Source organism: Artibeus jamaicensis, unplaced genomic scaffold, assembly GCF_021234435.1.
Source record: "Artibeus jamaicensis isolate MK-2021 breed Jamaican fruit bat unplaced genomic scaffold, CSHL_Jam_final scaffold_474, whole genome shotgun sequence".
Classification (NCBI taxonomy): domain Eukaryota; kingdom Metazoa; phylum Chordata; class Mammalia; order Chiroptera; family Phyllostomidae; genus Artibeus; species Artibeus jamaicensis.
The window spans coordinates 6975822-6988947 of NW_026522046.1; the positions used below are offsets into that span (position 1 = coordinate 6975822).

Sequence of the window (13126 nt, forward strand, 5' to 3'; positions counted from 1 at the left end):
TCTTATTTTCACAGATCAGAAGACTTAATTTGTTAAGATGGCAGTATTACCTAAATTGTTCAACAAAGACTATGGAATAAAAATTATATGCTCATTTCTGAAATGAAAACTGCTTTTCTATAGCAAGGCTTATTTAAACTGGACTTACTCTTTTAAGAATAAGGGCTTATGGCCCTCACCTCCATCCTCAAAGGCAGCAACATCTGTCTGGTCTTTGTCATGTTGCCATCTCTATAGCTTTCTCTTTTGTTTTCCTTTTCCATTTTTAAGGACCCTTGTGATAACACTGGGTCCTCTTTATTTTAAGGTCAGCTGATTAGCAGCCTTAATTCCTATCTGCAACCTTAATGCCCCTTGCCATGTAAGCTGGCTAACACAGTTTTTGGGTATCAGGACACTGATATCTTGGTGGTGGGGCTGATGGAAGGCATTTTCCTGCCCACCATGGTTGCCAGCTTGGAGACTGGCTGCCTTCATCGCTCCTTTGAGCATTGGTGATGTAGACTGTGACTTCTGCCTTTGAATTGTTCATATTTGGATGGTGAAGACAGAGAAATAGAATTTTGGTTTATTGGTAACCTGAGTCAGGTGTTGGATTTTCTCAGATATAATGTGGTGCTCTGGAGACTGAATGTGTGTGACTGTGTTTATGAAGTGAGATGCCAGCTTTTGGTGAGGGTAATAAGCAAAATATTAATGCAGATGTTGCCATGATAATGAGTACCCATGTTATAGAGATTGGTCATTTATTAAATCAGGATTCCTTAAAATCAATGTCAATAATATTGATTCTAAAGGTGAATTAGTATTTTCTCTACTGTGGAGAATGTCACTGAAAACTGACATTGAGTCTTAGTTCCTCTCATATGTAAAATGAGGATAACAATACTCATTCCATGGGAGTGATAGAAGGTGAATTTCTAAGTATTGCCTTGTGAGTGCTTGGTCCCTGTTGGAGGGAGAAACACAGCATGATCAGAAGTGCCAAATCCCCTTTGGGCGAGGCCAGTCCGATTCCCCAGAGTGAGAATTTGTGCAGTGAGACCCTGAGCCTGAAAGTCAGTGGGTGACTGTCTCTGGAGCTGGAATGGGACAGTGGCTGAGGGTGGCAACCTGGCATCCTAACCCACTGATGAATGAATGCACAGAGAGCTGGTCTGCAGAGTCAAGCAGATGAGTGTATAAACATCAGTGGTGGGCTCTGAAACTGGCTTGGTTTTGATGTGGGAGGAAGTTTTCAGAGAAGAGGGCTTTAGGCTGTGCAGTTACCTCAAAACCAGAGTGGTAACATGGCATGCTGTGCAGTTACCTCAAAACCAGTGTGGTAACATGCTGATCTGATGCTTCTGACCTTTAGAATCAGTAGTGTATGAAATACTTAGGCAGTGTTAGGGGCTGACTCTGGACAAAATAAATTTTTTGGCCTGTGTTCCATGTGCTTCTGTAATCAGAAAAGTCAGTGTTCGTGCTTCCTGTCACTACCAGAGCCAGTAAGTACAGACAAGGTTTGAATCTTTACGGACACTTTGTTCAAATGGCTGGAGATCTGAGAAGATCGTGAGTCATGTACCCTAAAGACCATCTTACACCTCATCTCAGACCAACCTTTTCATAAGAAGAAGAGGGTAGGTGAAGGGTTTGGAATTCAGGGAAAAGGTCAATCAGATAAAAGCTGCAGTGTGATTTTCCTGGCATCCTTTCATCTGCTGGCCAATGATCCTTTATCTGTGTCCTGAGTGGCAGTCATCTCTCCCTGGAGCTCAGGGGCTCAGATACCATCTGCAGCACAAAGATAGAATTGCCTGTGGGTGTCCTGGAGTCAGGGAGGGTCCAGTCATAAATTCCAGTTCCTGGAACAACAGTTTTCTACGTGCATTAATTACTAAGCCTATTGAGTATAACTCAAAATTAAAACATTTTCAACTCTTGAGTTCCCCCATCACATCTTTGTTTCATGTGGAGTATATTCCAAGGTGTACTGCCCTTGTGTGACCACCTAGGTGCTTAGGTACCACAGCTACATCAAGATACAAACTGGTCAGGAAACAGAGTTTTAGAGTGTCCACCATGAGCCAGGCCTACAGCCCACTAGCTGTTGTGGGAGGGCGTTAGGTAGATGGGGAGCCTTGAGGCCCTGAGCTCTGACACCAGCTGAGTAACCCACTCATTCTTCCTGCAACAGTTCATCAAGGATCTGAAGGGCTTGAGGAGGGGACCTGTGAGCCACTGGGCAGGAGGAGAGTCTGAGGCCCAGCTGACATTTAAATCAGATGACAGGGCAGAAAGGTTACAAATTGGACTGATTGATGGCCAACCCAGACAGTGCTATATAAACATTTGGAGGATGAAGTGGTTGTGAGCTTCGGTGATACAAGAAAGCTTCATACTAGCTGTGTGACTTGAGCAGGATCTTGAAGGAAAGAGAGGGTTTAGATAGGTGGCGAGGGGAAAGTTTGCTCATTGGGATGGGATAAGGGGAATGGCCACTTTTAGTAACTATGTTGGTCTTCTGTGCTGATTGTCCCATTTATTCCATTTTTGCTCAGACTTCCGTGGTCAGTGAACCTCCCCTGGACAACTGAGAAGTTTTGAACTTTTCCTTAAAGGGAGGAATGACCTCAGGCTGGAAGGCAGATCTATGGGGTCTCACTTCTTTTCCTTATTCTTATAGATTCTTTTCTGGGGGAAAGGGTTGAAGAGGCTATAGGACATGAAAATAATATTTAAAATGATGTTGTTTTATAACTACCATTTATTTCCTGTCTGTTTAGTGTCACATATTGTGCTTTATAGACAATGTGATTTAACTAAATTTAATCAGAAGTACAGTTCATGTTTGTGGCTGAACCAGGTCAGGAAGTTTGCCCAATATCATGCCAAGTGAAGTGTTGGAGTTAAAAGCCAGGCATGGCTAGCCTCAGGGCCTGTAAATAGTCTCGTGTGTTTTTTTTTTAATATTTTATTGATTATGCCATTACAGTTTTTCTATTTCCCCCTTCATTCCCCTCCACCCTGTACCCCCCTCCCCCACCATTCCCCCCTCTTTAGTTTATGTCCATGTGTCACAAGTTCTTTTAGATTCTGTATTTCCCATACTATTCTTGCCCAGCCCCCTATTTTCTACCTACCGTCTATGCTACTTATTTTTTGTACCTTCTTCCCCCTTCTCCTTCTCCCACTCCCCTGTTGCTAACCCTCCATGTGATCTTCATTTCTGTGGTTCCACTCCTGATCTAGCTGTCCTTTTAGTTTGCTTTTGTTTTAGGTGTGGTCCTTAATAACTGTGCATCTTTCACTGTTCATCTTTTTTATCTTCTTTTCCTTAGGTAAGTGCCTTTAACATTTCATATAATAAGGGCTTGGTGATGATGAACTCCTTGAATTTGATCTTATCTGAGAAGCACTTTATCTGTCCTTCCATTCTAAATGAAAGCTTTGCTGGATAGATCAATCTTGGATGTAGGTCTTTGAATTTCATGACTTGGAATACTTCTTTCCAGCCCCTTCTTGCCTGTAAGGTCTCTTTTGAGAAATCCGCTGAAAGTCTGATGGGAACTCCTTTGTAGGTGACTGTCCCCTTATCTCTTGCTGCTTCTAGGATTCTCTCCTTCATTTTAATCTTGGCTAATGTAATTATGATGTGCCTTGGTGTGTTTCTTCTTGGGTCCAACTTCTTTGAGACTCTCTGAGCTTCCTGGATTTCCTGGAAGTCTATTTCCTTTGCCAGATTGGGGAAATTCTCCTTTATTATTTGTTCAAATAAGTTTCCCACTTGTGGCTGTTCCTCTTCCCCTTCTGGTACCCCTATAATTTTGATGTTGGAACGTTTAAAGATGTCCTGAAGGTTCCTAAGCCTCTCCTCATTTTTTTGAATTCTTTTTTCTTCATCCTTTTCTGTTTGGTCATTTTTTTTCTTCTTCTGGTCCACTCCTTTGATTTGAGTCCTAGTTTCCTTTCCATTACTATTGGTTTCCTGTGCATTTCCTTTCATTTCAATTAGTTTAGCCTTCATATGTTCCTCTAATCTGTGGCTAAAATCAACCAGTTCTGAGAGGATCCTGATCACCAGTGTTCTGAACTGTGCATCTGAAAGTTTGGCTATTTCTTCATCACTTAGATTTATGGGCTCTGGGGCTCTGAGTTGTTCTTGAGCCGTAATGTTTTGATCTGTTTGTGCCTGTTATGTATGAGGAGTGGAGCCTTAGGTGTTCACCAGGGCAGGGCAAGTCAGTAGCTGGTTTGTGATGCTGTATGTGGGGGCGGGGTCAGAGAGGGACAAGGGCGGTCCCCTCTGCTGCTTCCCGCCACTGGGGCCTGTGCGGTCTGTCTCACCACTCACTCCTTCACTGGTTTATCTGCGTGCGAATGTGTGACCGTGGTCAGCCCTCAGTGAGTCCACTGCCTTGCGCCCTCAGTGGGTCCACCTGCTACTCCACACCTGGGATCCGCCTATGGCTGCCGGCGTGCCTGGGTTGTGCGCCTGGGTTGGTCAGTCCAGTGGATCTTTCCTGCCTGACCCTGCTCTGCTGCTGGCTCTGCCCCTCTTACTGGTTTGGCTGAAGGGTTTGTTGTTGTAAGACTTCTGTATAGTTCAATTTTCTGTGGTTTCGCTGTGTTTTTGTTGCTAAAACTTTATTGTTTTTAAACTTGGTTGTGTGAGAAGGTACAGTGCTTCCACCTATGCCTCCATCTTGGTGGAAGTCACGCATGGTTTAATTTCCCATTACAGAATGGTGATGATTATGCCATCCATCAAACCAGTGAATGATATATGCTTTATTAGTGAGTTTTAAAGATCTTTTGAAAAACCTAATGGAAGCTAAAAGCATTAGTCCCCTGAGTATGAGTATTTTCCAAGTCACTTGAAATGTTCATTTATTAATATTCACTTTCTTCTAAAGAAAAACTATCATGTAAAACTTGAGAATTTACTTTATGGTTTTTAAACATGCAAAGATAATACATGTGCAATACTTAGTCAGGAATATGTCTTGTTAAGGAAGAAATTTTTAGGGGTCCTGCCTACTCGCACTTCCTCAGGAAAACAAGTCTGGTGAAGTTGTGATGGCCAGCAGACAGCAGCACCAGGCACTCTGATTGGTGTAGAAGGGCACCTGCATTTAGAGGACTCGACTTGGAGGGAGATGAGGGAGATTCAGGAACAACACATCCACGTCTAGTCACATCAGTCTTGTCCAGCTTAGGAGAGTTATGTCGGGATTTCTTTGTCTACTTGTCTCATCCCAGATTTTGTTCAGCCCAGATTTTGGTTTGTGTGTCTGGGTTTTTAGTTTGTTTGTTTTTACCCATTTTCCGATAAGTTTAAATTTGTTTTAATTCTTTTTTGTTTCTGTACCCCAGAAAGCTATAATTAATTCAATTACTGAGGGGAAAAAGGGCCTTCTGCCTTTTTCTTCTTATTTACACTACCAGTTTCAGACTGACCACATTTACTGAGGGCCTCCAGGTCTTGGCATGACCAGGTATTCAGGACTCGACCAGGGGACTGGGTGCAAAGGAGCAGCTGTGACCCCTGCCTGTGGCCATAGGCCTGTGAGGGCCAGATCCCGGCCTCTTCCTCCATGGCTGCGGCCCCAGCGCCCTGTCGGCTCTTGGGGTGTGCTGGGCCTGAGAGAAATGAATGAATGTGCTCCCAGAGCTGACAGTCTAGTGGGGGAGGTTGATGTCAACCACACATACAAACATTTTAGACAGAGTCAGCCATGAGTCCATCAGTTCCCAGTTTCTCCCTCATTTCACTGGGCCTCTGCTTTTCCATGTACTGCCTTGCTTTTGCATTGTGAGATTCAACCCCCTTCCCCCGTATCTCAAAACTCATGTGTACAGAAGGGTGGGGAATGGCGACCAGGGGAATTTTCTGAAGACGGGAGAGGAGATGTTTATGGTCTAGCAACACAGACACTTTGAAGTGGAGTAGAGGCATCATTATTTTTAAAGTGTCCTCTGGCCACCCCAGCTTCCGGGATTTTTTTCACAGGCTCGTCTCTTCACCATTTCACTGGCTCCTTCCTTCCCCGGTGGCTCCCTTCTCTTTCCTCCTGTTTTCTCCCCTCCTGGTGAGGAAGATCCAGTACAGGACCCAGAAAGATGGGCTTTTCGACCCCCCCCCCCCCAGGCATCCTTCTACTTTTCCTCCCGTTTTGTTTCCATAGCGGTATTTATCCCTGCAGCAACCAAAAGAAGCTTTGCTGACAAAGGAGGAAAAGTCTCTCAGGCTGTGAAATGGGATTTAAAACCTTGACATATGGCGTAGAGATAAGGAAAATTCCACTACTCAAGTCTGGTTTGCCCTTCAGGTGTGCTGCGAGCATTTTCTCTCTCAGTCCCTTGGGAAAACTAACCCAGATTTTAAAGGGAAAGATCATGTGTGCAATTTTCAATGGCTTTATGGTATAATAAAAAAAAAAGGCTGAAGAATGAGAGCAGAATGAACATTATGTGGTATTTCATAAGGGCTTTAACAACTCTCCTTATAAAAATAATCTGTGGTCTGTATTTGAGTTTTGGAAGAATCGATATTAAGATGTCAGTTCTCCCCAAACTGATCTATAATTAAATAAAGTCAAAAGTCTATCAGGCTTTTTTGCAGTAATCAGCCAGCTGATCCTAAGATTTAGAAATAACTAAAAGAGACTATAATAGGCAAAAAGAATTATCAGCTAATTAAAAAAAAAAAGGGAACAAAGTTGAAGGACTCATGATACCTATTTTCAGGAGTTACTATAAAGTGCAGTAGTGAAGACTACGTGGTACTGAGGAAAGGACAGACACATGGGTCAGTGGGACAGAATGGAGAACCCAGAAATGGTCCTGCACAAATACGGTTCATTGTTTTTTGACAACGTTGTGAAGGTAGTTCAATGGAAAAAAGTGTATATGTAACTTCAACAAAAAGTGCTTGAAAAATTAGATATCTGTATACAAAAAGAATGCACCTTGGCCTATGCCACACCCCATATATGAAAATTAACTCAAGGTGGATCATGGACCTAAATGTGAAACCAAATTAGAAATCTTTTAGAAAACATGGAAGAAAATTCTTTGTGACCTTGGTTGGACAAAAGGTTCTTACATCAACACTGAAAGAGTGTTTCATAACAGAAAAACTTGTTAATTAGACCTTAGCAAAATTTTTGCTTCACAGAAGACAATGATAAAATAATAAAATGATAACCCATCTACTGGGAAAAAAATCTGGAATCATCTATGAGGAAGGACCCAAACCCCACCCCCCCAGAATTTACTTGTGAAAAAATGTGTTTTTAAACTTCAAAGTACTTCAGTCACCTTCAAAGTACTCTCCATTGTAAGCAATACACCTATCGAGACTCTTTTCTACTGCTCATAACAGTTTTTGAACTTGTTGATTTTGATGCCTTTTAGTGCTTCTGCCATTTTTTGTTTCGACTCTTCCACATCAGCAAAACGATTTCCTTTGAGGACTTTTGTCATCTGGGGAAACAAAAAAAAGTTGTCTGGGGAGAGATGGGTGAATAGGAAGGGTGGGGCATGAAGGCCATGCTGTTTTTGGTCAAAAACTGCTGAACACTCAGCGCTGTGTGGGCAGGTGTGTTCCTAAATACACCCATCATGAAGTGGGCAAACCTCCCTGAAAGAGTCTTCAAAAAAAAATTCGCTGAAGCCAGACACAGCCTCTCACAGTGCCAGTTGGTACACGGATGCAGATGGGCTCCCAGAACACTCACCTAGTGGAAGAAGCCTGCACTACAAGGGGCCTGCCCTCCAGAAGATAATTCCAGTTTTGGGGGGCTCCCCCAGTATCTAACAAAAAACTTGTATTCAGAATATATAAAGAACTCTGAACAATAAATAAAAATGAACAACTCAATTTTACAATGGACCTAATTTTTAAAAGAGATTTATTTATTTTTAGAGAGAGGGGAAGTGAGGGGAAAAGGAAGAGAAACACGTTTTGAAGTAGTGCGTGTTAATGCATGGCACTAAGTCCATATTTGCCCTCTTTGGTGATAGTATTTGAATTTTTGCTGGTTTGATAAGTAAGCATGATATAGTATTCATTTTAACTGAATTTTAAAAATTACTAGTGACTAAAATAATTTTTTGTATATTTTATTGATTATGCCATTAGAGTTGTCCCATTTTTTCTCCCCTTTATCTCACTCCATCTGGTTTCCCCATTCCCTCCAGCATTCCCACCCCCCAACCTTAGTTCATGTTCATGGGTCATACGTGTAAGTTCTTTGGCTTCTACATTTCCTATACTATTCTTAACCTCCTCCTGTCTATTTTGTACCTACCCATTATGCTTCTTATTCCCTGTACCTTTCCTCCATTCTCTACCCCCACTCCTACCCCACTCCCCACCGATCGCCTCCATGTGATCTCCATTTCTGTGATTCTATTCCTGTTCTGGTTGTTTGCTTAGTTTTTGTTTGTGTTTTTATTTTTTAGATTCAGTTGTTGATGGTTGAGAGTTGTTGTCATTTTACTGTTCATAATTTTGATCTTCTTTTTCTTAGATAAGTCCCTTTAACATTTCATATAATAAGGGCTTGGTGATGATGAACTCCTTTACCATGACCTTATCTGGGAAGCACTTTATCTGCCCTTCCATTCTAAATGAAAGCTTTGCTGGGTAGAGGAATCTTGAATGTAGGTCCTTGCCTTTCTTGACTTTAAATACTTCTTCCCAGCCCTTTATTGCCTGCAAGCTTTCCTTTGAAAAATCAGCCGATAGCCTTATGGGAACTCCTTTGTAGATAACTGTCTCCTTTTCTTTTGCTGCTTTTAAGATTCTCTCCTTATCTTTAATCTCAGGTAATATCATTATGATGTGCCTTGGTGTGTTCCTCCTTGTTTCCAACTTCTTTGAGATTCTCTGAGTTTCCTGGATTTGTAAGGACTATTTCCTTTGCCAGACTCTGGAATTTTTCTTTCATTATTTTTTCAAGGAAGTTTTCAATTTCCTGCTGTTCCTCTTCACCTTCTGGCACCCCTATGATTTGGATGTTGGAACATTGAAAGTGGTCTCAGAGGTTCCTAAGCCTCTCCTTGTTTTTTCTGAATTCTTGTTTCTTCATTCTATTCTGAAATAATTAGCTCTTTTGTAAGCTCTTTTGTTTTAATACCTATAACTCAGTTATTTCAGAATTCATTGTTGAACATAAAGAAAATACGGTCCTTTATTGGATATTTGATCTTGGTCAAGTGATGAAGGTCAGTGCATGGCACATAGGATTTGTAAGAGCTGTACAGTTTGTTCATGTAACAGAGATAATCCAGTGTAATACAGTTTCCAAGGTTTTATAGTCTGCTTCTCCCTAGAGCTCTGTAAGATACAAAAAGATGAAATTATGGTCATCTCTGGGCGTGTGCAGCTGCCTGCACACTGCGGTTGTGGGCTCACATGGTCTGCAAAATTAGCTCTTATGTTCGGAGGTACTATGATGCCAGCCAAGCATTCGTGGTTATTCACATCTGAAAGGAAGGGTAACAAAGTTAATGTGTAGTAACAATCAGGCACTTCCTATATTGCTGGTGGGAATAAAATTGGTAAACCATTTTGGAGGGAAATTTGGCAATATCCAACACACTGTTGTTTGAAAACTGCTGTATTTGCTGCCCCTGTGTTAGAAGACCTGCAGACTTTGTACTTGGTCAGAGTCAGTATATTCACACTATCTAGTGGTAGGAAAAAAAAAGAGATTTCCTAAGTTTCAGAGTCTTTTATTACATTGCTTCATCCAAAGTATTGTCTTAAAGTACTTTACATGCAGGCAACACTAACAAAGCAGAGAACTCTGTAATCTTAAAAGGCCTTCTGGTGTAGCCAGCTTGGGACAAGGTTTGGCAGTTTGTCAAATGTATACCTCTCCTTGACTTAGCAATACTGCTCCTAGGTGTTTCTCCAAGAGGAATGCAAATGTATGTCTGCACAAAGACCTTTACCTGAGTGTTCACAGTCAAGTTTTCCATAACAGCCCCAATTGTCTATAAGCAGGAGAGTGGACAAACTGTACCATCCCTATGATGGGCTCCAACTCAGTAATAAAAATGAATGAACTACTGATACTGTGTGGATGAATCTGCAAAGCATTATCCTGAGAGAAAGAAGCTAGACACAAAATAATACATATTGCAAGATTACATTCTATGAACTTTTTGAACAGATAAAACTAGTCTCTACTGAAAAGAAAATTTAATAGTGGTTAGTCACTTGGGGGTTAGGAGCAAGGGCTGAAGGAAAGGAATGTGTGAAGGTACTTTCTTTTCTATAGATAGAAATGCCTTATATCTTGAAAGGGGTATGAAGTAGGGTTAAGGTTAGGTTTGACATATGTTCATTTGTCAAAATTCATTAAACTCAATTTCAGTTCAGATTTGAGTATTTTGACATATGTAAATTTTACCCTCTTTCTAAATTTTTCTTTTTCTTTTTTTTAATAAAGATCTTCTGAGCCCTGGCTGGTGTAGCTCAGTGGATTGAGTGCTGGTGTAGCTCAGTGGATTGAGTGCAGTGGATTGAGTGCCTGCGAACCAGAGTATTGCGGTTCAATTCCCAGTCAGGGCACATGCCTGGGTTGCAGGCCAGTTCCCAGCAGGGGACACACGAGAGGCAACCATACATCGATGTTTCTCTCCCTCTCTCCTTCCCTTCCCCTCTAAAGATAAATAAATAAAATCTTAAAAAAAGATAAAGATCTTCCAGTTTCTTTTTGGCCAGCTGAAAGCCTTACTCTAAAATTTTAGCTTGACTCATACAAATAAGAATTAGAAGCCTGTATACAAATTTATTTATTACTTCTTAGATATTTCACCTTGTTCTCTTTCTTTAAATATTAGAGCACAACATTAATTAGCAAAACCATTAAGCAGGAAGAACTGAAATAAAATGCATTGTGAAAAAGTGGCCTCTCTCTGAGTGTACCACACTGCACAGCTCTGTTCTGAAAAGTGAGCTCACTTTTCTCTGAGTGGTGGTAAGTGGGGTTGTGGTCAAGTCAAAGAACTTCCATCACTACCGTCAAGCTCAGGCACTTGCGCCTGCCCTTTAGCAGGCGTTCAGGAGGTACTCTGCAGTCCACTTTAGGATTTACGCCTTTACCAGTGAGTGCTGTTCCGAACTGTTAATTCTCTGCATCTGGATGGCATTCCTTCGCAGCGGAGAGGTTGGAAGGGAAAGGGGAGAATTGTGGCCTGAAATAAATTTTCTTAAGAGCATTCTATAAAAGATTTATCCCTGTTATTTTATTTTGAATATCCAGAAGTCTGATGTATTCCTCATGATATGATTCCTCTAAATAAGGAAAAAAAAATTTTGATTCTCATGGACTCCAGGACTTCCCTGTCTACCTGACACCCTCTTGCCCCAGTTTTCTTTTTATTTCCAAATGAGGAAATCAGGTAATCTGTTGGGCCTGTAATTCTGTGAGCACTCGCTAATCCAAAGGATCAACTCTCAGTAATGCACTGACCTTGGGTGAACTTTAGAGAGATTAGCCAGGAAGAAGGATTAAACACACTAGTGAGTGCAGAGCAGACAGAGGAACTGAGGGAGAGAGATACTGGCAGCCTCTCCTGGGGTCAGTCCAATGGCCACCTGGTGTAAGAAGTGCGGGCAGCAGGACCCCAGATCCGTACCTTGCAGCTCCGTGCGGATAACAGAAGCGGAGATGAGGGCTTACCACCATTTCCTGGAAAGCTGCACGAGGCTGGAATGTCTGGCCAAAAAAGGTACTATGAGAGCAGTAATGCCTTTCTTTTATGTGCGTTTTGTCTTTCAGCCTCATTTCTAGTACAGTAATGGTTTCACTAACAAATTTTACATTGAAAATCTTTACTTTGCTATGCTGCCTTCAGTTTTCTAAGGAGTTTAAAATGGACTTTTAAAAAGCATTATTTTTTGAAAGAGATTATTAACAACATCGTAGAGGGTCATTCATTGAGAAATATATAATAAAAAGATATCCAGATATTCTAAAAAAATCAGGTTGTAAAATAGAATGTATAAATCTGAAGTGATTTTAAAAGTGTATATGTCTATATGCACACAAATATACATCTATTACCTGCCAATGACAGAACTGTTATTTCTCCCATATTTACAACATTAAAACTTTTTAATTAATTTATTTCTAGAGAGAGGGGAAGAGAGGGAGAAAGAAAGGGAGAGAATCATCAATGTGAGAAAGAAACACCTATTGGTTGCCTCTTGCACATGTCCTGCCTGGGTACCAAACCCTCAACCTAGGCCTGTGCTCTGACTGGGAATCAAACTGTTGACCTTTTGCTCTGCAGGATGATGCCCAACCGAATCACTCTGGTCAGGGCAGAGTCTGAGTACCTTAATGCAAGTTTTATGAGTGTATAAACGGCCTTTCTGACATTGCTGCAGTCTTATATTTATGGGGTGCTGTTTGTTGACGTCTTGACATAACACTGATTTCTTGGGATTAAGGGGAACACCACTCAGATGACAGTCTGACTGCGATGTGTGTCAACCAGGACCCATATTTGATTTCATTGTTGGGAGTCAGGGAGAGCCAGCAGCTGGAGGTCTGTTTTTCCACTGACTAGCCCCCTTTTCATGTTTTTTAAAAAAGAATAAAATGTATATAAAATATTGTTATAAAAAGAACGCATGCCTGTAAGTTAGGGTGACACCAACTGCTGCAACAACCCTAAATTCCAGTGGATCCTTGTGCTCTAACACACTCTCCTACACCTACGGTCAGAGGGCTGTTTCTCTCACTGTTTCGGGGACCCTGCCTGCTCCTGTTTTATGGGTTTGCCATCCCCTAGCATCAGAACTTTCACCTCGCAGCTCGCAGTAGAGAAAAGAGACAGTACTGAAGACACACCAGTCTCATAAATACGCCAGCACAAAAGTAACACAACATTTTTATCTGCATAAATGGAGATAGGAGGCATGTGTGTATGTGAGTGGAGACTGAATCCATACCAGGCAGCCCCCTACCAGTGATAATTCCATTGCATAGAAGAGGAACTGTGAGTTTTGGGTGGGCAGCTAGACATTTCTGCCCAAATTGCTTGTTGCAAAAATTCAAATGAGTTCCTGTAAATGTACATACTCCATGGTCTGTCCAGAAAGTATCCATCTATG

The 13126-nt window shown here is 41.5% G+C and overlaps 1 protein-coding gene across 8 annotated transcripts in view; it reads left to right on the forward strand.

Annotated features, from left to right (window-relative positions):
* MCF2L2 (MCF.2 cell line derived transforming sequence-like 2) overlaps positions 1-13126 on the forward strand; it is a 211617-nt gene that overhangs the window by 7043 nt on the left and 191448 nt on the right. For 5 of the 8 annotated variants that reach the window (XR_008390153.1, XM_053657605.1, XM_053657604.1 and 2 more), the window contains exon 1: positions 11552-11736. The exons of the other annotated variants lie outside the window; for them this stretch is intronic. Coding sequence is in view for 4 of the 5 variants with exons in the window: in XM_053657605.1 (XP_053513580.1) it covers positions 11595-11736 (142 nt within the window). In the remaining variant the exon portion in view is untranslated. Of the gene's footprint in view, positions 1-11551; positions 11737-13126 lie in introns of those variants that run through there. 8 annotated transcript variants of the gene reach the window in all.